At 37.7% G+C, this 23,828-nt stretch overlaps 1 protein-coding gene across 3 annotated transcripts in view; it reads right to left on the reverse strand.

Moving 5' to 3' along the window:
- for (cGMP-dependent protein kinase for) overlaps positions 1-23,828 on the reverse strand; it is a 1,322,775-nt gene that overhangs the window by 83,301 nt on the left and 1,215,646 nt on the right. For all 3 annotated transcript variants that reach the window (XM_070086331.1, XM_053777365.2, XM_070086330.1), the window contains one exon: positions 1,793-1,970. In XM_070086331.1, the coding sequence (XP_069942432.1) occupies positions 1,793-1,970 (178 nt within the window). The remainder of the gene's footprint in view (positions 1-1,792; positions 1,971-23,828) is intronic.

Raw genomic sequence — 23,828 nt, forward strand, 5'->3', positions numbered from 1 at the left:
AACATGCTACCTAATATATAAACATATAAATTAACAAATATGAGATGTTTTTCTGGTCGGCTTGACAGAGTGAACAAAAACCATTCGTGTCTGGGCTGGTGACAACAACAACAACAACGTTTGTTTACATAACTCATGAACCTTCTACACTCATTCTCTCTCTCGTTTATTCATTTAATCTTGTTTACTCACCTCTCACTCTACATTATGACTACAGATATTTTAAGGTAAGTAATGAGTGGACATTATTATTGCATTATAGTTTATATTATAGTTTAATAATAATATTATTATTATTAATATTAGTACATATGTATTATTGTAATAATAATAATAATTATTATTAATATTATTAATTTAGGGCACTGGAGCACAGATCCACTGTACAGCACTTTGTCTGGATTTTTTTGGGTTATCCTAGGTAATTTATACTATGTATGATAACTTCACTTACGTGTACCTGTGTGTGAGAGAGAGATAGAGATACAGAGAGAGAGACAGCCACATTCAGACAGCCAACCACCCACCCACCCACCCAGCTGGATACGTATTACACATGTTCCAGAGTTGTTTCTCTTTACTTAGGGTATAGGTTATACTACATTCTGGCAGGATGACACTACCAGTGGTATTCTCCCATTCCACTGTGTCGACAATACATAAAGATAACAGTAACATATGATACTGTATGTGATGTAAAATTTACAATACAGTTCACTACCATGTATACATTATAGTACACATGTACAGTACATAAATAATTAAAATATAACAATAGAAGTAAATTATGGTAAACAGAATGAAATAACGATTGTACATTACATTACAGTACTATGTAGGTAGTTTATATAGGAAAGGCTTGACATTATGCCTTACCCAGTATGTCGGCAATTTTCAAAGGTTCGACTTACGTCCATTTTGACTTACGACCGGTTGGTCGGAACCAAGCTTGGTCATAAGTCGGATGGTACCTGTACTCGATTTTTAAATTGGATTTTTTTAATTTTGTGGGAAATTGGCCAAATTACCAAATTCTGATCACTTTATTGGGTAGTTGAAATAGTTGAATGGGTGGTTCCTTGTGCTCAATTGACAGAATGGAAGGCATACTAGCAAAATAGGTAAGAGTTTGGTTGACTGGGACAATGGAGTTAGCCTAAAATAGGACTCAAAGTGGGTGAAATCACTGGTGCTGAGACTGTTAATTTTGCGCTAGCATAATTCCATAAGTCTTCTATTAAATTTTGCACCTTTGGTGTCATTACCTTCAGAAAAAGTCTCTACCATTTCATAAGAAAAAAATATTTTTTTTTTTTATATTTTATTTTTAACCTTAAGAGTAAGTTTCAGATTGGGGGGTTAGACCCTAAGAGTCAGAGATTGAACAATGCAGGTTACTCATAAAAAAAAGGCCTGCATAAAGGTGCTGTACATTAAACCTCAATGTAATAAATTTCAGAAAGAGGTGATCAAAATCCATTGGCTCAGCTGAGTTGTGAGCAACAAACATAAAGTCTATTGGTTACATAATTTCTATTATTGTTACAATTATGGTAAAACAATTTCATTTCTATCTACCACAAATCCCATAACCAGCTACTCACTCCAGTCCCCCATTAATTTGTTAAGTATTGTATAATTCTGCAAACCATTTAAATGCAACCATTTTCTTAATAATATAATGACTTCCTTGAATGTACAGTGAAGGGATAAAAAAAAAATACTGCAGCAAATTTAAAAGAAATTACAAGACTGAACAGTTAATTTTTTAGATATTAATGACATCACTAACCTGTAATCTCTTTGCAAATCCAAAATCTACAAGCTTAACATATCCTTTGAGATCAAGAAGCAGATTCTCTGGTTTGAGATCACGGTAAATGATTCCTTGAGAATGTAAGTAGTCAAATGCTTCCACAACACAGGCTGTATAGAACCTAGTTGTTGGGTCATCAAAGTTTCCTCTGTCTCTGCAATATTGAAAATAATATAATTAATAAGGGTTGGAAACAAAAAAAAAATAAAGAAAAAAAATTCATATTAATCTTAACATGAGCAAATGAGCTTCACTTTAGTACAGTATTTGTTAGTCAGCCTGGAAGGGTTTAGTGCATAGGACATAAACCCTTGAATTTCTAGTTAATCGCGAAGCAAATTAATTATAATCACAAAAAGTGCTAACCCATAAGGGTCACTCAGTGCCGCACATCAGACGAGAGCAGCATGTAGAAGACATACAGGATCATTATAAAACAACAAAGGACAGCCAGTTTCACTATCACTAAAGGAGTCTATGCACGGTGAAAGTATTAGTACTTAGCCTACAATTCCTCAAATAAATACTATATGCTATGTGTATTTACTTATTTGCTGTTATAGAGAGCATATGCTCTTAGAATTCGTAGAGAATTCGTAGTTTGGAAGTTAGGAGGAGGTGTGGGATTACCAAAACTGTTGTCCAGAGGGCTGAGGAAGGGTTGTTGAGGTGGTTCGGACATATGGAGAGAATGGAGCGAAACAGAATAACTTCAAGAGTGTATCAGTCTGTAGTGGAAGGAAGGCGGGGTAGGGGTCGGCCTAGGAAAGGTTGGAGGGAGGGGGTAAAGGAGGTTTTGTGTGTGAGGGGCTTGGACTTCCAGCAGGCATGCGTGAGCATGTTTGATAGGAGTGAATGGAGACAAATGGTTTTTAATACTTGACGTGCTGTTGGAGTGTGAGCAAAGTAACATTTATGAAGGGGTTCAGGGAAACCGGCAGGCCGGACTTGAGTCCTGGAGATGGGAAGTACAGTGCCTGCACTCTGAAGGAGGGGTGTTAATGTTGCAGTTTAAAAATTGTAGTGTAAAGCACCCTTCTGGCAAGAGTGATGGAGTGAATGATGGTGAAAGTTTTTCTTTTTCGGCCCACCCTGCCTTGGTGGGAATCGGCCAGTATTACAAAAAAAGTAATTTTTAAAAGACGATGGTATTAAGATTTACTTCTTTTGTAATAAAGAGTTCGGGATACATAAATACACACATTAATATAAATTAATCTTTAATATATAAAAATCAACTATCTTTGGTCTAGAGGTATTTGAACTATGATATAATAATAATATGTACATGTTACTATAATAAATTATAATCAGCATTTTACTAAAATATAATTAATAACCCTACACAGGGTACAATTCTTGACACTACTGTGTCACTATATATATATATATCTATGCTAAAATAATAAATTATAAATAACATTTGTATAATAATAAATTACAATCAACTGCCTCTCACGACACGAAGTCAGTCACACGACACTGTTCAGTGTACACTACAACCAGGCCATCTTCAGTGTCCCACGACACCCTTTTCATCTCAGTGTTCCACTACGGTCCTGTGCATATCTCAGTGTTCCACTCCATCGTACGTCCCTCAGTGTCACACTACGGTCCTGGCCCAGTTCAGTGTAACACTCCAACCTTTTCTTCATGTAATGTCCCACTAAACAGCATCTGACGACTTCGGCCCGCAGTTGATCAACGTAGACGGTGAGTCCACAGACATCACCGGTAGTCCAGTAAATCCTCTCCAAAGGCGGTTGACACACCGCTAGCCGAACACCATGCTGCAAGCTCACTGAATGCGGCCGTCAAGTAACTGAGGCCAACAGACTCAGTGAGCTGCGGTGAGCGGTTCTTCTAACGCCAGTAGATAGGTACGATTCGGTGGTCAGGTACCTACTGCATAGACGTGTACCCTGAGGAGTTCAGGTACTTAATGTTGAAGCCAGTAGACGTGTACCCTTCGGTGGTCAGGTACCTACTGCTTAGGTGTGTACAGCGAGGCGCTCAGGTACATAATATTTCTAAAGCCAGTAGACGTGTACCCTTCGGTGGTCAGGTACCTACTGCTTAGGTGTGTACAGCGAGGCGCTCTGGTACATACTGTTACTAAAGCCAGTAGACGTGTACCCTTCGGTGGTCAGGTACCTACTGCTTAGGTGTGTACAGCGAGGCGCTCTGGTACATACTGTTACTAAAGCCAGTAGACGTGTACCCTTCGGTGGTCAGGTACCTACTGCTTAGGTGTGTACCGTGAGGCACTCAGGCTCTTACTGCTCTAAGGCCGGCTCAGCAGCCCCCACATTGGGTTTGATGACGCACCCAGTGGTACTGCCGGCCGGCAGGTTAACTATTTAACCGCTAGTTTGGCAGGGGCCGCAACAGCCAGTGTGATAATAAAAAATAATAATAATATGCTCTTAGTGCCCCACCTACAAAAAATCTAAGAATTTTTTGCATGATTTCCTATTTGCAGTGCTTATCTTGGATTATTTTTTAATGCTTCAAATGTCTGTAAGTAGCTAACCCCTTGAGGGTCTGTGCCATAGTTCTACAGCTTTGCAGCCAGGGTCTGTGCTGTAGTACTACATCACGAACTCAACTCACTCAGATAAGCTGTGAGCGGTGAATTTGGGCCTCGATGTGAGAGAATGCATCTATGTGGTAAGTGTGCACCATCTAAAATAAATCTTGCAGCATGCAGTGCATAATGAGAAAAAAACTGTGACTGTTTTTTCAGACTAAAACAGCGACTTTGCGGTGTATTTTCATATGGTTTTATGGTCGTTTTCACAGTTTCTTGGTCTCATTTGATAGAATGAAAGATATATTACAGAAATAGAATAATTTTGGTTGCTTTTATTACTAAAATTAGGTTGAAATTGAGCTCAAAGTAGCAGACACGTTTGATTTTTCCCAATGTTCAAAAGTAAACATATCACATCATGAGTCCAATACACATCAGCTGGTGGGTCTAATGTGTGTTCACGAATGCACTCATATTATTTATACAATTATTACAATGTTGCATAGCACTAAAACTTCTATTTTATGGTGTGAATAGAAAATCAAACTGGAATTCATCTGTAAAGCCTGGAAATATAACTAATAAAGAGAGGAAATGTTATTTTAGTGTCAGGAATGCCTGCACTGTTTATTCTGGACCCTATTTTGAAACTGGAATATTTTGAACTTTGTGTGAAAATGGCCAAATTACCAAGTTCTGATCACTTTAGTGGGTAGTTGAAATAGTTGACTGGGCAATTTCCTTTGCTCAATAGATAAAATGGAACATATACTAGCAAAATAGCTAAGAATATGGTCTAATAGAACAATGTAATTGGCTGAAAATAGGACTCAAGGTAGGCAAAATCGCCGATGCGTAAATATCGCTGACACAGCAAAATTCATGAGAGCGTAATTTCATAAATTTTTTATCAAATTTCCTACTTTTTGTTTTATTACCTTCAGAAAAAGATTCTCTACCATTTCATTATAATTTTTTTTTTAAATTCTTGGACCCTGTGGGGAATTTTCAGACTGGGGGTCTGGACCCTCAAGGGGTTAATTAGCTACAATGTGCCAGTGTTATAAGTGTAAAACGTCACAACTCAGAGCAGTGCAAGTCAGGGGCCTCTGTATCTCCCATTACAGAGGAAGGAATCACATTAGCTAAATTTCACTTTGGTATACCTAAATGAAGAGTAAGCATATGAAAACATTTTTATAAATCAACAACTAGATTATCTCTGCAATTAATATATTAATGAGGATCAATACCTTTACTACTAGTTGGTAGCACTAAAAAACCTATGTACGAATGGAACATTAATAAAGGGATGAAACAACATTTACAAAATTTGCAGTGACCTATTGGACAGACTAGTTAGCAACTCACTAAGGTTCCAACCTGCAGCTTTTAACCCCTTAACAGTCCAAACGTAGATCTATGTTCTTACCCTAAGCGCTCCAAATGTAGATCTACGTTTTATTTTTCCTACCTCCAAATTTGGCACAATTGGCCTAAGATGCCTGGTCAGTACAGAATGGGTTTTAATCCTCAGTGTGTGCAGTATTAAAAAAATCTGGGATTAAGTAGTACCTTGTGGGAGTACGAGTTCAATTGAGGGCCAGCTAGAGCAAACAGCGCAGCAAACACTAAGGATTCACTGATGTCATGTCGTATTAACACTCCCATTTTAAGAGGAAAGTGGCATCCTGCCAGAATGTACTATAACCTATGCCCTAAGTAAAAAGATACAATTCTGGAATATGTAATTTCGGCAGGCTGGCTGGCTGATTGGCTGTCTCTATCTCCATCTGTCTGTCTGTATCTATTTCTGTCTATCTCTTTGTCTCTATCTCACATGAACACATACATAAATACAATTATACATAGTGTAAATTACCTAGGATAACCCAAAAAATCTGACGAAGTGCTATACTGTGCTTGTAGATAGTGATCGTGTGTAATACCAGTTGGTTCATGAGCAACTCTTGAGACGAGAGACAAGCAGACAGAATGACAGAGACAGACAGCTAGACAGACAGAGAGCTAGACAGATACAGAGAGCTAGACAGATAGGTAGAGAGCTATAGCTAGACAGACAGACATGTTTATGTGTAACAGTGAAAACAAATAAAGCAAAGGCTCATGAAATGTCACCACTGTCATTAGTGGAGTGATAAGATGACACTCATCAAATGTCACCACTGTCAGCAGACACTCATCAAATGTCACCATTGTCAGCAGTGGAGTGATAAGATAAGATAAGATGAGTGACACACTCTTACATCATGCTTCAAGGGAACTTATTTTTATTATTATTATTATTATTATTATTATTATTATATACTCCCGTGTATCCAAAACATTGCTGGGACCTATAAATACTATGTATGGTGGACCCCCGAGATTCGGCAGCCTCGACTTTCGCGAAATTCGACCTTCGGCGAGTTTTTTTGGAAAAATTTGGCCTCGAGTTTCGTGAAAAAACTCGTGTTTCGGCGACCGTCCGGTACCCATCTGATCGTCACCGCGCACACAAAGCCAGTCTCCCACACCATTCATGCTCAGTCTGCCATTGTTTACCAACACGTGACCATCACCCCGCGGGTTCATACAATACATTTCATAATAATCCATTGTTTTTTGTGCTTGCAACTGCTAAATAAGTCATCATGGACCCAAGGAAAGCTAGTGCAAGCCCTTTGGTAAATAAAGTGAGTGACGAGGATGTGGAAGAGTTGGTGGAGGACCACAGGGAAGAGCTAACCACTGACAAACTGCAAGAGCTTCAACTGGAACAGCATCAGACCACAGCCAAGGAACTTGCTTCAGAGGAGGAGGAGGAAGAGGGAGTGGATGAGGTGCCTTCTTCAGTGATTAAGGACATGTGTGGAATGTGGAATGAGTTGCAAAGTTTTGTTGAAAAGTATCACCCTGACCAAGCTGAAGCAAGCCGTATCTGCAACATGTACAATGACAGTGTTGTGTCCCACTTCAGGGAAATCTTAAAGAAACGCCAGAAAAAGACCTCTCTGGATAGATATTTTGTGCGCCAGGGGTCCAGTGACTCTCAAGTTGTTCCCAGTGGCATTAAAAGAAGAAGGGAAGTAACCCCAGATAAGGACTTGCTACCTAAAATCCTAATGGAAGGAGATTCTCCTTCCAAACAATAGTGTACACCTTCCTCCTATCACCTCCTCCCATCTTCCATCCACCCAGAAGTCTTCAGTAAAGGTAAGTGTAATGTTATTATTATTTATTTTAAATGCATGTACTTGATTTCTGATTGTTTTCATTATGTAAATCTTATTTAATTTGAAAAAAATATTTTATTTTAATATTTTTGGGTGTCTGGAACGGATTAATTTTATTTCCATTACTTCTTATGGGGAAAATGGTTTCGAGTTTCATGAATTTCAACCTTCGGCGGGCTCTCTGGAACGGATTAATCATGAAACTCGGGGGTCCACTGTATATATTTCTAGACAATAGTATGTGACTGAGGTAGGTGAAAATGTTCACCTGTCAGTGTGTTTGTGACTATCTGAGTACTATTTCAGTACCTAATATTAGTGTCAGAACAAAAATTAACTATGAAATCACAAGAACTACAACAAATTGTCATTATCAGAACATAAAAATTATACAAATTAAAAAAAAATGAGGAAAAAAGGTATATCTGCAATGCATCTGCAAGTGGCAGCACTTCATGTTGCTGTCAGGTGAACAACAAGTGCCAACTTTGCACCCTTATATTTCCATATATACTGACTCTAGATTTTTTTTTTTTAACATTACTTTATGTAAAAAAAAAAAGTCCTCTTCATTAAAAAAAAAAATCGGAGCGCTGGGCGAGTAAACATAGATCTCCATTTGGACAGTTAAGGGGTTTAGAACCCTTCAAAAGACCTCACTGTTTTGCTTTAACTGATCTAGTTTATTAGCCATGTCTTTAGTGACTGTGATATTACATAAAGTAATTTTTCCTCAGGGAATTTACAATTATCATTTACAGTAAAATCTTGATTTAACCCTTAAACTGTCCAAATGTAGATCAATATTTTGGGAAAAATATTTGAATATTTTGGGAAATTTTTTTTTTTTTTAATGAAGAGCGCATTTTTCGTGGCATCCCCGAATTTTCTCATACTGTGCACATTGAGTACACAGACTCATTCTCTCATGTCTAGGCAACTCGGGCTTATCATGCCAAGGTTGAAAGCATGTAAAATAAAACCTAGATCTATGATCGGAGTGCTACACACGTGAACATAGCTCTACGTTTGGACAGTTTAAGGGTTAACAAACTCCTCATTTAACGGATTTCAGAAACAACGGACAAGATATGCTAAGTGCAGACTTATTCATTATTGTTACTTCGCAGAGTGGCCGGTCAGCAATAAGTTTGTTATTGCTTGTGCATTTGGAAATTGAGAATTGTCATTTGTACCCAATTTTTCACCTGGATTTGTTCTGTCTATCTTTACAGTACACAAATACAAACACATAGGAGTGGGTAAATATGACAACATTTTGGTCTCACTTGGACCAATGATTTGACAATGCCCCGGCATGATAGTGGCTTTCTTTGTACTTAGCAAACCAAAATTGTAATTACACATCGTAACCTTTACAAAGAAATGAATCTTTATCCTTACCTTTATCTAATGGCCCAAGTTGGATCATAAATGTCATAAATACTGTCTCTCTCCTAAGTGTGGATTATTTGTGCATGAAAATAATATAAAGTAGATCATAATTAAGCATGGTTTTGAAAGCAATTGCTGACATTAAAAGACAATGAATGAATCTAATAATCAGTGAGCAACACCTGAATCAATAAAGTAGATGCAGTAGAGAAGTGTTTTTTTATTGCTTATTTTCTTAGCATAATATATTTAAATATATTGGACAAACAGAACTACTGGACTCCTCTCCATCCCCTGTTAGTCTGTTAAATTAGTTTTACTGTACTGTACTTGGATTTCATTTGGTTAGAAATTGAACACATTTCTTTCTCATTATAATTAAGATGCCTGGAGTTATACTTGTTTTGGTGTTCTATGACCACCTACTGCTACTTTAAGACATCCTAAAAGTCTATGGACCATTGTAACTAATGCGGTAGAATCCCTGTATGGATTTGAACCCGAAAAGCCGAGTTCATTTCTCAAATACTACTTGAGCAACTGACAAGAGCAGCCTTTGGCACACATTACCACTTTGTTATGCTGTATATCAGCATGAAGAAAGTGGTAAGTGGTAGGTGCTACCAGCACCCTCAATAAAAGCATGGGAGTGTTGCCAGCAAAATCAATTACAAAAATACTGCATATCACTCTGCTTTTCTTGAACAAGGTACTGTTGCACATATTGCAAAGCTATTTTCCAACCATATTTATCTTAAATACAAAGAAAGTAACTGTTTCATCCACACTTGACATATGTTGAAATATGTAGTATGTATCTTCAATTATTTCCAGCGAAGTTAAGTACTGTCTTTCTTGTTATACAGCAAGAAATGTAACCCCTGTGAATATGGAAGCTTCATTATCTTTATTAGGAAACAACAATATATGTAGGAAGAATGACACCCCTCAATTTGTTTTCTTTAAGAAATAGCAACAATGAGATATTCAAACCTCAAAGATATTAACTCAATGTGATGCACTCAAACACAAAGAAGTAAACAGTAAGAAACTTAGAGATAAAATGCAATACAATTGCAGGTTAAGTTTTTGCAAAATAAAAGCAAAACAGAATGACTTTGCAGGGTAGGGGTCACCCTAGGAAAAGTTGGAGGGAAGGGGGTAAAGGAAGTTTTGTATGCGAGGGGTTTGGCCATACAGCAGGTGTGTGTGAGCATGTTAGATAGGAGTGACTTGACATGCTGTTATAGTGTGAGCAAGGTAACATTTATGAAGGGATTCAGGGAAACCAGTTAGCCAGACTTGAGTCCTGAAGATGAAAAGTGCAGTACCTCACTCAAGAGGGACAGGGTTATTTGCAGTTTGGAGGGGCATCTGAACTGTATCAGCAAGCCTCTGGCAAGACAATAATGGTGAAAGTGTTTCTTCTTTTTTGAGTCACCCTACCTTGGTGGGAGGTGGCCAGTGTGTTAAAAAAAATATATATATAGATCCTGGAAAAGACTATCAATTGAAGTTTTAAGTGTAAATGTCACAAAAAACAATTCGATACTTTGCAGGGGATAGCTGTGATAAATGGAACCCTGAAATTAGTTCAAAAGGTTCAGGATGTCCAGTTGAGCACAGATAACCTAGAGCATAGTACTGGTAGTAGTAGTAGTGTACTAGTAGTGTAGTAGTGTTAGTATAGTAGTAGTGGTAGTTTTAGCAAGTATCTGTATGTATCAACTCTCCTAATACCTTTCCAATAAAATATCCATATACATATGTCTTTCTGTCAAGAAACTGCTGGCAGTGTGGCTAAAGGGACTGGAGGGTGGAAAAAGTGCCTTCTATTAGACTATCCTGATGTCATCTAACTGAACAGAATTAGAGGTAGCTAGACTGAAGTTAATTCTCAGCAGAACACCTTGATATGGACTGTGAGGTCTCCTGCTGCTTGCTTTTGCCATGTGTATACACACACATTCACTCCATCTCTCTCCCTCTCATCCTGCTCTCTCCTCTCTCCTCTCTCCTTCCCTCCCTCCCTCCCTGTGGTACAGAAGGGGCTGAAAATCAAAACCACTCATGCTTAGGGAACACCCAACTCCACAACTTTCCTCAAGTCAAGCCAACAAGCATCTTATTACTGGTGAATGTTCTTACTGGATTTTACCATTTTCTTTGTAAGGTTTGACAGGGGTGTGTTAATGGTATGCTATTCATTTCTTCCTTCTACCACACAGTTGCTACATACAAGACACCTCCATAATACTTGGTTTGAATAAGAAAATGCTACTGAACTGTTTATCCAGAAACCAATACTTATTTCTAATTATGTACATTATCTAGAGAAAATTTGGAATTTGTGGGAGTTACCTATACATCATTCCATGCTGAGCTTTCAAGCACTAATGAGTTAATAACTGCTGTATACAACTTGCACAGCAACCATTAACTTCTGACATTATGCTAATTTCCTTTCCATCATAACCAACACAGAATGAAGATACAGTATTCCACCAACACAGAATGAAGATACAGTATTCCATTTGGTAATACGTAAATGCTTTATCAATTTATAGTAGATATTTATCCACCATGAATGTTCCTGTATGAAAGCAAAGGCCACAAGGACACATATGGATGGTAACACTGGCACAATATTATAAGGCTGCTATATAAGGGTTGCACTGCAATGCATTTGGATCAACTTCATTTTACCTTTTGTAGGGTAAAAAGCTGAGTCCACACAACAAGGGATGCTTCTCTCTCCTTATGGATTAAGAAATTGGAAATGAAAGTCAGCAGAAATGGGTTCGAGTAATTATTATGTAGAGATTCATGAGTGACCAGCACAACAGCACAGAGGTGATACAGTATTATGCATCATTACTGGCTAAAATATGGAATATTATAAGTAGCAGTGTCAGCATCATATAGGATAACTAATAAATTCAAATATATGTAAATCAATACTAATTATATATTAATTTTATAAAAAATGGATAAAAGTTTATTCAATTAATACACTATTTTTCAGGTCAACAGGGAAGCAAGTGCAGACACACTCAATCATTTTTGTCTACTCAATTCAATGAACTCATCACTGAACAACACTCTATCCTCCTGTGTCTTCTTTTATGTTCTTTATCTTCCTCTATTCCTAGTTGCTCCCCTTTATTATGGTCATGCACATAATTTTTGCCAATGCCCATTCTCAATACCATAAATCTCAGCATACAAGCCAGGCTTTGTTCAAACCAAACTAACAATCACCTTTATGAGTTGCAAAATGGCAAAAGCTAAAGTGCCTCTACAAAATCACTCAATTCTGGGTTGCAGCTCTGAACTCTTAACACTCAAATACTATTATAGAACCTACCTGCACCATTAATAAGGATGACAAACAATATTCTTTATTAAAAATAAGTAAAAAAAAAACCTGAGAATGTAGGTGTGGGTAAACCAAAAACCAGAAGGCCACGTGTTGACAGACTGCATGAGGATGGATTTCAGGTAACATGCATTTTTTTTAACCCTATTTATGTTCCTATACCAATATGATTCATAATTATATCCCCCCCTGGATTTGCCAAAACTATTCAACAATGCAGTGCTAAAAATAAACTTGAACAAAAAGCAAGGAATAATTGTATTTTTAAGGAAAATTCAACAACAGAGACTTGTCAACATAGTTCCACGGTCTGTGCCAGCCTTCTTTCATCACAATTTCTAACCTTTGTACACTTTTAAGTGTACTTTTGTATATGGAATTATGATCAGTAATGCTGAACTCCCCACCCCCACACCCCTTTTTTACATTTTATAATTTATACAGGAGAAGGGGTATTAGCCCCTTGCTCCCAGCATTATAGTCACCTTTTACAACACATTGCTTACAAAAGAAAGATTCTTCTCCACTTCCCCATGGATATAAAAAGGAAATAAATAAGAACAAGAACTGTTTAAATACAGAAGAAAACTCAGATGGGTGTGTGTGTATACATTATCTTTTTTTATTAGCACATCAGCCATTTCCCACCAAGGTAGGGTGGCCTAAAAAGAGAAATTTCAACATCATTCTTTCCATCACTGTCTCGCCAGAGGCATGCTTACACTACAGTTATAAAACTGCAACATTAACACCCCTCCTTCAGAGCGCAGGTACTGTACTTCCCATCTCGAGGACTCAAGTCCGGTCTGCCGGTTTCCCTGAATCCCTTCATAAACATTACCCTGCTTACACTCCAACAGCACATCAAGTTCTAAAAACCATTAGTCTCCATTCACTCCTAACACGCTCTTGCATGCTTGCTGGAAGCTCAAGCCCCTCACACACATAACCTCCTTTACTCCCTCCCTCCAACCTTTCCTAGGCCGACCTCTACCCCGCCTTCCCTCCACTACAGATTTATACACAATCGAAGTCATTCTATTTTGTTCCATCCTCTCTATATGTCCAAACCACTTCAACAACTGCTCCTCAGCCCTCTGGATAATAGTTTTGATAATCCTGCACCACCTCCTAATTTCCAAACTACGAATTCTCTGCATTATATTCACCACACATTGCCCTCAGACACGACATCTCCACTGCCTCCAGTGTTCTCCTTGTTGCAACATTCACCACCCATGCTTCACACCTATATAAGAGCATTGGTATAACTATACTCTCATACATTCCCCTCTTTGCTTCCATGGACAAAGTTCTTTGTCTCCACAGACTCCTCAGTGCACCACTCACCTTTTACCCCTCATCAATTCTATGATTCACCTCATCTTTCATAGACCCATCTGCTGACACATCCACTCCTAAATATCTGAATACATTCACCTCCTCCATACTCTCTCCCTCCAACCTGATATCCAATATTTCATTACCTAATTTTTTTTGTTATCCTCATCACCTCACTCTTTCCTATATTCACTTTCAATTTTCTTCTTTTACATACCCTACCAAACTCATCCACCAACCTCTGCAACTTCTCTTCAGAATCTCCCAAAAGCACAGTGTCATCAACAAAGAGCAACTGTGACAACTCCCACTTTGTGTTAGATTCTTTATCTTTTAACCCCAAACCTCTTGCCAACACCCGATCATTCACTTCTCTTACAATCCCATCTATAAATATATTGAACAATCTTGGTGACATCACACATCCTTGTCTAAGGCCTACTTTTAATGGGAAATAATCTCCCTCTCACCTACATACTCTCACCTGAGCCTCACTATCCCAGTAAAAACTTTTCACTGCTTTCAATAGCCAACCTCCTGTTCCATACATTTGCAACATCTGCCACACTGCCCCTCTATCCACCCTGTCATACACCTTTTCCAAACCCATAAATGCCACAAAAACCTCTTTACCCTTACCTAAATACTGTTCACCTATATGTTTCACTGTAAACATTTGGTCTACACACCCTCTACCTAAAGCCTCCTTGTTCATCTGCTATCCTACTCTCCATTTTACTCTTAATTCTTTCAATAATAACTCTAACATACACTTTACCAGGTATACTCAACAGACGTATCCCTCTATAATTTTTGCATTCTCTTTTGTCCCCTTTGCCTTAATACAAAGAAACTATGTATGCTCTCTGAAAATCCCTAGGTACCTTACCCTCTTCATACATTTATTAACCCTTAAACTGTCCAAACAAATTTACATTCACATGCGTAGTGCTCCAAAAGTTTTTTACATATTTTCAAATATAACAAAAAAAAAAGTACATCAAAGTTTTTTTTTTACACGTTTTCAAATGTAAAGAAAAGAAGATCTACTTTTTTTATATACTTTCAAATGTTGAAAAAACATATATCTATGTTTGGACAGTTTAAGGGTTAAATAAAAGAACCAACCACTCCAAAACTATATCCCCACCTGGTTTTAACATTTCTATCTTTATCCCATCAATCCCAGCTGCTTTACCCCTTTTCATTCTACCCACTACTTCACGAACTTTCCCCACACTCACAACTTGCTCCTCTTCACTCCTACAAGATGCTATTCCTCCTTGCACTATACACAAAATCACAGCTTCCCTATCTTCTTCAACATTTAACAATTCCTCAAAATATTCCCTCCATCTTCCTGATACCTCTAACTCTCCATTTAATAACTCTCTTCTCCAATTTTTAACTATCAAAATCATTTGTTCCCTAGGCTTCCTCAACTTATTAATCTCATTCCAAAACTTTTTCTTATTTTCAACAAAATTTGTTGATAACATGTCACCCACTCTCTCATTTGCTCTCTTTTTTTTTACACTGCTTCACCACTCTCTTAACCTGATAAATTAGACACATGTGCAACTCTTGGGTATCTTTATTAAGGAAACGTTTCGCCACACAGTGGCTTCATCAGTCCATACACAGGAGAAGCTTGAAGAACAGGAGGAGAATGAGGTAATCAGTCCCTCAACCTTGAGTCGATGTGGTCAGTCCATCAATCTTGAGTAGAATACGGCATATGAGCGGAGAAGGAGCTTATAAACCGTAGGTAGGAGAGGTGCAGCAGTCGTAGATGGTGTCATATTTGCCCAATGTGGAAGTAGGTCGTGCCCAAGGGTTAGGCAAGCGAAGAATTCCCAAGTACGTATTAAGATCCCAAGAAGTTGCAGTGTCTGACAGGATTGTAGATGAATGGTTCACAGAACCAACTTGGGAATTCTTCGCTTGCCTAACCCTTGGGCACGACCTGCTTCCACATTGGGCAAATATGACACCACCCACGACTGCTGCACCTCTCCTGCCATACGGTTTATAAGCTGCTTCTCCGCTCACATGCCGTATTCTACTCAAGATTGATGGACTGACCACATCGACTCAAGGTTGAGGGACTGATTACCTCATTCTCCTCCTGTTCTTCAAGCTTCTCCTGTGTATGGACTGATGAAGCCACTGTGTGGCAAAATGTTTCCCTTAATAAAGATACCCAAGAGTTGCACATGTGTCTAATTTATCAATGTGTCGGTTCTGTGAACCATTCATCTACACTCTCTTAACCTCTTTTCCTCTCCATATACTCCTCCCTCCTTGTATCACTTCTACTTTGTAAAAATCTCTCATATGCTAAATTTTTCTCTCTCTTACTACTCTCTTTATATCATCATTCCACCAATAGCTCTTCTTCCCTCTGGCACCAACTTTCCTGTAACCACAAACTTCTGTTGAACACTCTAACACTACATTCTTAAACCTACCCTATACATCTTCAACCTGCCTACACTCTCACTAGCCCATCTATCCTCCAATAGTTTTTTATATCTTACCCTAACTGTCTCCTCCTTTAGCTTATAAACCTTCACCTCTCTCTTACCTGCTGCTTCCATTTTCCTTGTATCCCATATGCCTTTTACTCTCACTGTAGCTACAACTAAAAAGTAATCTGATATATCTGTGGCCCCTCTATATACATGTACATCTTGAAGTTTACCCAACAGACTTTTATCCACCAATACGTAGTCCAACAAACTACTGTCATTATGCCCTGCATCATGTATACTTATTTATCTTCTTTTTCTTAAAATATGTATTACCAATAACCAAACCCCCTTTCTATACAAAGTTCAGTCAAAGGGACCCATTATCATTTACACCTGGCACCCCAAAGTTACCTACCACACCCTCTTTAAATGTTTCTCCTACTTAAATGTTTAAACATTTCCTACTGACTGGATGATACGGTGACTGATGACGAGGTCAAAATAGAAGGTTGCAATATAAAATGCTTAGATGGGAATAGAAAAGGTAGTGGGGTATGTGTCTACATAAAAAATGACAGCCTACAACCCAATAAACTGGAGATTCTATGGTTTGAAGTGTTGCTTCCCAAGACCAAACCCATCTTAGAAGGAACTAGTTACTGCCCATGACCAGTTCTTTGAAGGCTTTTCGAGAGTCTTGTCTGGACTTGAGAACAATTGCAAGACAGTAATACTGAGAGACTTCAATATCTGTTTTCAACAGCAAAATAATGGGCTATGTAAAAGGTATAAGCAAATACTAGGTTTAAATAGTTACACTCAACTAATTAATACACCAACCCGGATCACACAGATCTCAGCCACCCTAATTGTCCACATACTTTGTAACCGCTCTGAGAACATTAGTCAGTCAGGCATCATTACCACAGACCTTAGTAATCATTTCATCATTTACTGCACCAGGAAAATCACTAGGAAATGGATAGGCCTACACAGGACAATAAAAATGAGGTTGACTAGAAACTACAGTAAAGAAGCACTGGCAAATAGGTTATACAATTGTGAATGGACAGTGATAACAAGTTGCATGGACGTAAATGATGTCTGGGAAAATTTCAAAACTATGTTCACTGCCATCCTTGATAATACTGTACCAGTGAAAGAGGTCAGGATTAAACGGAGAACTGAACCCTGGATGACTACGGGATATTAGATAATATGAAATTCAGAGACTAGTTGCTAAAAAGCTTTAAGGCAAACAGACAGGACATTGCAGCATTAAATGAATTCCAAAGGGTGAGGAACAGAGTGCAGAGGCTTATAAAAGAAGCAAAGGCAAGGCACTGTAGCTCAAAAATCGAAGAGTACAAGAATAACCCTAGAAAGCTCAGGCAACAACTAAAACAGGTGGGGTATAGCCATAAACCCGTAGACAGATCTAACATAGTACTAAATATCGATAACAGGGTAAGCCATGAAACAACTAAAGTGGCAAATTGTTTTAATTCCTACTACACATCTGTCGCATCAACACTAGTAAGTAAACTATCAGCTGCATTAAATACAGTGGAACCTTGTTTTTTGGCTGTAATCTGTTCCAGAAGGTTGGCCTAAATTCGAAGCAATATTTACCCTAAGAATTAATGTAAATACGTACAATTAATCCGTTCCAGACACCCAAAAATATTAACAAATATTTTCAAAAAATAATTTTATTTTTTCTTATGAAATGGTAGAGAATCTTTTTCTGGAGGTAATAAAACATAAAGTACAAAATTTGACAGAAAATTGACGAAATTATGCCCTCACGAATTTTGATGCGTCAGAGATATTTACGCATTGGCGATTTTGCTAACTTTGACTCCCATTTTAGGCCAATTACGTTATTCCAGTCGACCAAATTCTTAGCTATTTCACTAGTATTACTTCTATTCTATCGATTGAGCACAAGAAATTGCCAAATCAACTATTTCAACTACAAAATAAAGTGATCGGAAATTGGTAATTTGGCCAATTTAATGCAAAGTTCAAAATACTCCAATTTCAAAATAAGGTCCAGAATAAACAATGCAGACATATCTGGCACGAAACTAACATTTCCTCTGTTCATTAGTTACGTTTTCAGGCTTTACTAATAAATTCCATTTTGATTTTTAATTCACATAATGAATTTTTATTCAAACCAAAAAACAGATTTACTGTTATGCAAATTTTTATTCAAACCAAAAAACAGATTTACTGTTATGCATTATTGTAATAATTGTATAAATAATATCACCACATTTGTGAATGTATATTAGACCCACCAGCAGGCGTGTATTGGATGTGTGAGGTCATTTGTTTACTCTTGAACATCGGCAAAAATTTAACATTTCCACTACTTTGAGCTCAGTTTCAAGCCATTTCCAGTACTAAAACCAATCAAAATCATCTCTATTTCTGTAATATATCTTCTATTCTATCAAATGAGACCAAGAAATTGCAAATACGTACAGCTATAAAAAACATACGAAAAAACACTGCAAAGTTGCTGTTTTAATCGAAAATTACGGTCTCAGTTTTTCTCTCATTATGCACATGTGCTGCAGGATTTGTTTTATGTGGTGCATACATACCACATAGATGTATTCTCTCATATCTAGGTCAAAATTTACCGCTCACAGCTTATCAGAGTGAGTTGAGCTCATGACGTAGATCTACGGTTTGGACCCTCAATGTAAAGCTGTAGATCTACAGCATGGACCCTGAAAGGGTTAAAGCCATATAGAATTACTGAACAATACTCATTTCTCTTGTACTCACTGTAACTCATCTACTGAACTGTTATAGCCTTATTAATCTTAAGATAATTTTAAGTTTGCCCAAAATGCTCTTCATACAAAGGGGCTTTCGGCATGTACACCCAACTATTATATTCCTTTGTACAACCATGTATCATGTCAAAATAAATTTAATATTATTATTCTTCTTTCAACAAACCGGCCGTATCCCACCAAGGCAGGGTGGCCCAAAATGAAAAACAAAAGTTTCTCTTTTTAAATTTAATAATTTATACAGGAGAAGGGGTTACTAGCCCCTTGCTCCCGGCATTTTAGTCGCCTCTTACAACACGCATGGCTTACGGAGGAAGAATTCTGTTCCACTTCCCCATGGAGGTAAGAGGAAATAAACAAGAACAAGAACTAGAAAGAAAATAGAAGAAAACCCAGAGGTGTGTATATATATGCTTGTACATGTATGTGTAGTGTGACCTAAGTGTAAGTAGAAGTAGCAAGATGTACCTGAAATCTTGCATGTGTATGAGACAGAAAAAAAAAAAGACACCAGCAATCTTACCATCGTGTAAAACAATTACAAGCTTCCGTTTTACACTCACTTGGCAGGACAGTAGTACCTCCCTGGGTGGTTGCTGTCTACCAACCTACTACCTATATTATTATTACAGTGGAACCTCAAAAATCGAACGTATCACATTTCGAACGTTTCGAAAATAGGACCATTTTTTCGGACAAACTGTGTCCCTATTATCGAACGCGCCCCTATTTTCGGACCGCCGGGTACGGGACCTGTCTGCCGGCCCGCTCTGTCCGCGTCCCCGTGCAGGCGCCGTGAGCAGTGTAGCTTTGTTTAAGCTTGAGTGAACACTAAGCTGCAATCTCATTCACGCATTTTACGATTATTTCGTTGTGTTTAGTGCTTGTGGGACTGTGAAATAAGCTGCCATGGGCCCAAAGAAACTTGCTAGTGGTACCCCTGTGGTAAAGAAAGTGAGAAACACCATAGATGTGAAGAAGGAAATAATACAGAAGTATGAGAGTGGTGTGAGACTTGTTGAGCTTGCCAGGATGTATGGGAAAAACAAGTCGACCATCGGTTCTATCCTGTCAAAGAAAGAACAAATCAAGGAAGCTGATGTTGCGAAAGGTGTTAATATAAGCAGTGGATGAGGTGCCTTCTTCAAAGATTAAGGAGATTTGTGCCAAGTGGAATGATGTCCAAATGTTTGTGCAGAAGTACCACCCTGAGCAAGCTGAAACAAGCCATCTTTGCAACAAGTTCAGTGAGAGAACCATGTCCCATTTTAGGGAAATGTTAAAGAGGCGCCAGAAACAGAGGACTGTGGACAGTTATTTTGTGAGACAGGGGTCCAGTGACTCTCAAGCTGGTCCTAGTGGCATTAAAAGACAGAGAAGGGAAGTAACCCCAGAGAGGGCTTTACCTGAAGTCCTCATGGAGGGGGATTCTCCTTCCAAACACTAACCCCAACTCCCTCTCTCCTCCTCCCTATCTTCCAGATGCCATCACCAATCTTCAATAAAGGTAAGTAAAAATGTTATTTTATATGTATTACTATACATAATTAAAAACTATAGTATTTGTTGTATGTAAAACTGTAATTAATCTCTAAAAAATTTATTTTTTGTGTGAATATTTTTGGGTTTCTGGAACGGATTAATTGTATTTCCATTATTTCTTATGAGAAATATTGCTTCGAATTTCAGACTTTTCGAATTTAGAACTAGCTCCTGGAACGGATTAAGTTCGATTTTTGAGGTTCCATTGTATTATTATTATTATTATTATTATTACAGTAGGGACCCGCTTTACGGCATTTCGCCTTACGGCGTTCCGCTAATATGGCGATTTCAAATTATGACCAAAACTCGCTATACAGCAACCTGTCTTTCTTATATGGCGTGCCCCACCTGGTTTGTTTTCACTCATCGTGAGCACATCTCTATTATGTCTGGAAACTTTTCAAAATTTCAAGTGTTTTAACCTTTTCAGGGTCCATCCTGTCGATCTACAGCTTTGAAGCCAGGGTCCAAACTGTAGATCTACGCCATAAGTTCAGCTCACTCAGATAACCTGTTAGTGGAAAATTTGGGCCTAGATATGAGAGAACACATCTATGTGGTATGTGTGCACCATATAAAACAAATCCTGCAGCACGCAGTGCATGAGAGAAAAAAACTGCGACCATAATTTTGGATTAAAGCAGCGACTATGCATTTTTTTTTCATATGTTTTTTACAGTTGTATTCAAGATTTCTTGGTCTCATTTGATAGAATGGAATATATATTACAGAAACAGAGATGATTTTGATTGGTTTTAGTACTGAAAATGGCTTGAAACTGAGCACAAATGAGTGGAAATGTTCAATTTCTGATGTTCAAGAGTAAACAAATGTAGTCATGAGTCTAATATGCGTCAGCTGGTGGGTCTAACATACATTCATGAATGTGCTGATATTATGTGTACAATTATTACAACACTGTATAACAGTAAATCTTCTATTTTTTGGTGAATAAAAATTCATTATGTGAATAAAAAATCAAAATGGAATTCATTTGTAAAACCTGAAAATGTAACTAATGAACAGAGGAAATGTCAGTTTAGTGCCAGGAATGCCTGCATTGTTTATTCTGGACCCTATTTTGAAATTGGAATATTTTGAACTCTGTGTGAAATTGGCCAAATTACCAATTTCCGATCACTTTATTGGGTAGCTGAAACAGTTGACTGGGTGATTTCTTGTGCTCAATCGATAAAATAGAAGTAATACTAGTGAAATAGCTAAGAATTTTGTTGACTGGAATAATATAATTGGCCTAAAATGGGAATCAAGCTCAGTAAAATCACCGATGCATAAATATCAGTGAAACATCAAAATTCGTGAGTGTGTAATTTCATCAATTTTCCATCAAATTTTGTACTTTTTGCTTTATTACCTTGAGAAAAAGGCTCTCTACCATTTCATAAGAAAAATTAACAAAAAAAATTTTTTTTTAAATTCTTGGACCCTGGCTGTCACTCTGAGATTTAGCCTTTGGACCCTGAAAGGGTTCAGGTTATTGCATATTTTATATGTACAGTGGACCCTCAGTTAACACCTGCATCGGATAATGCCAAAATCGGATAACACCTCACACTGGCATAAAAAAATTGGCTCGGGTAACACCTAAAAACTCGGGTTAGGAGCTTTCGTCCCGAACGTGTCCGCAAGGCACCCTGATGTGTACCAGCCAGTGTGCCGTTGTTTACAAAGCCAGTGAGGACAATTCTGCATGTACATGCAATATATTTTGTATTATTCCACTGTTTTTGGTACTTGTAACTACTAAATAAGCCACCATAGATCCCAAGAAAGCTTCTAGTGCCAGCCCTATGGTAAAGAATGTGAGAAACATATAATTTAAGAAAAAGTTTGTAGAAAAATACAAGTGGTGGTAGTAGTGATGGTGGTAGAGAGTGGCAGTGGTGGTGGTAGAGGGTGGTAACGATTGTGATGGTGGTATGGTATGATAAGGCATGGTGAGGCTGCCAGTTCTGACCAAAAAGCGGCTGAAAAATATGTGCAGGACTTTAAGGGGTACACAGAGGCTGAAAAATTAAAACCCCAACAAGTGTTCAATTGTGACGAAACAAGCCTGTTTAGGAAGAAAATGCCAAACAGGACCTACATTGCTCAGGAGGAAAAGGCACTCCCAGGACACAAGCCAGAAAAGGACTTGTTACCTGAAGTTTTTATGGAAGGGGATTCCCCTTCCAAACAATAGAACACCTTCATCCTCTGCCTTCCTCCCATCTCATCACTCATCAACAAGTCCACAATAAAGGTAAGTGTGATGCTATTATTGTTTCATTCTTCATGTATCATTGTTTTCTGTGTAGGGAAATGTATATTTCATGTAAAAACAATTATTTTGTTTAATACTTTTGAGTGTCTGAAATGGATTAATTGGATTTCCATTATTTCTTGTTGGGAAAATTAATTTGGTTAAAGGCTAAATCGGTTAAAGCCTAGCTCTCTGGAACTCATTAAAGGCGTTAACTGAGGGTCCACTGTACTTTGATAATTATACTTGTGTGTACCTGTACCTAAATATACTTATACACAGTGCTGGCATGCAGGTACACATTAAAATCACTGAGTTTCTCTACTCTTGATGCCATATTAATAATAATAATGATCTCTCATATATTACATTAATATAGACATTTCCATTAATCCATATATGATATTTTCTTTTTTCGATAAAATGTATATACAGTTCACTCATTATTTACCTTAAAATATAGGGTGAGATGAGTAGTATTTATTGTAAAAAATCAAGTGTGGTATGTATGGTAGTCAGCCGGGCTATCATACCAGGCCAACCCACCTACACATAATATTCTATTACATTTAAGCATCCCAGAGCGATAAAATGTATATACAGTTCACTCATTACTTACCTTAAAATATTTGTAGTCTTAATGTAGGGTCAGGAGTAAGTAAATGAGATAAAACGAATAAATGAGAGAGAGAAAGAATGAGTGCATGAGAGAGTACAGGCGCAGAGTTATGTAAACAAACCAGGCGAAGGTAAGTTTTGTAAACAAAGTGTACACGTCTGGTTTGTGTACAAGTTACATTGTGTACAGGTTGTCTCTACATTGATACGGTAGAATAAATAAAGAAGAACACTCCCATTCTCATGTAACATCATTTTGAGAAGAAATGATGCTCTGAGTGAAGGCAATGGAAATAAGTCACTCTGACTTTTTTGGGTTATCCTAGGTTCTCTACACATGTGTTGTTATGTATGATAATCTATGTAACTGTATTTGTGTATACCTGAATAAACTTACTTACATACATACGAAAGG

This window comes from Cherax quadricarinatus, chromosome 18, assembly GCF_038502225.1.
Source record: "Cherax quadricarinatus isolate ZL_2023a chromosome 18, ASM3850222v1, whole genome shotgun sequence".
Classification (NCBI taxonomy): Eukaryota; Metazoa; Arthropoda; class Malacostraca; order Decapoda; family Parastacidae; genus Cherax; species Cherax quadricarinatus.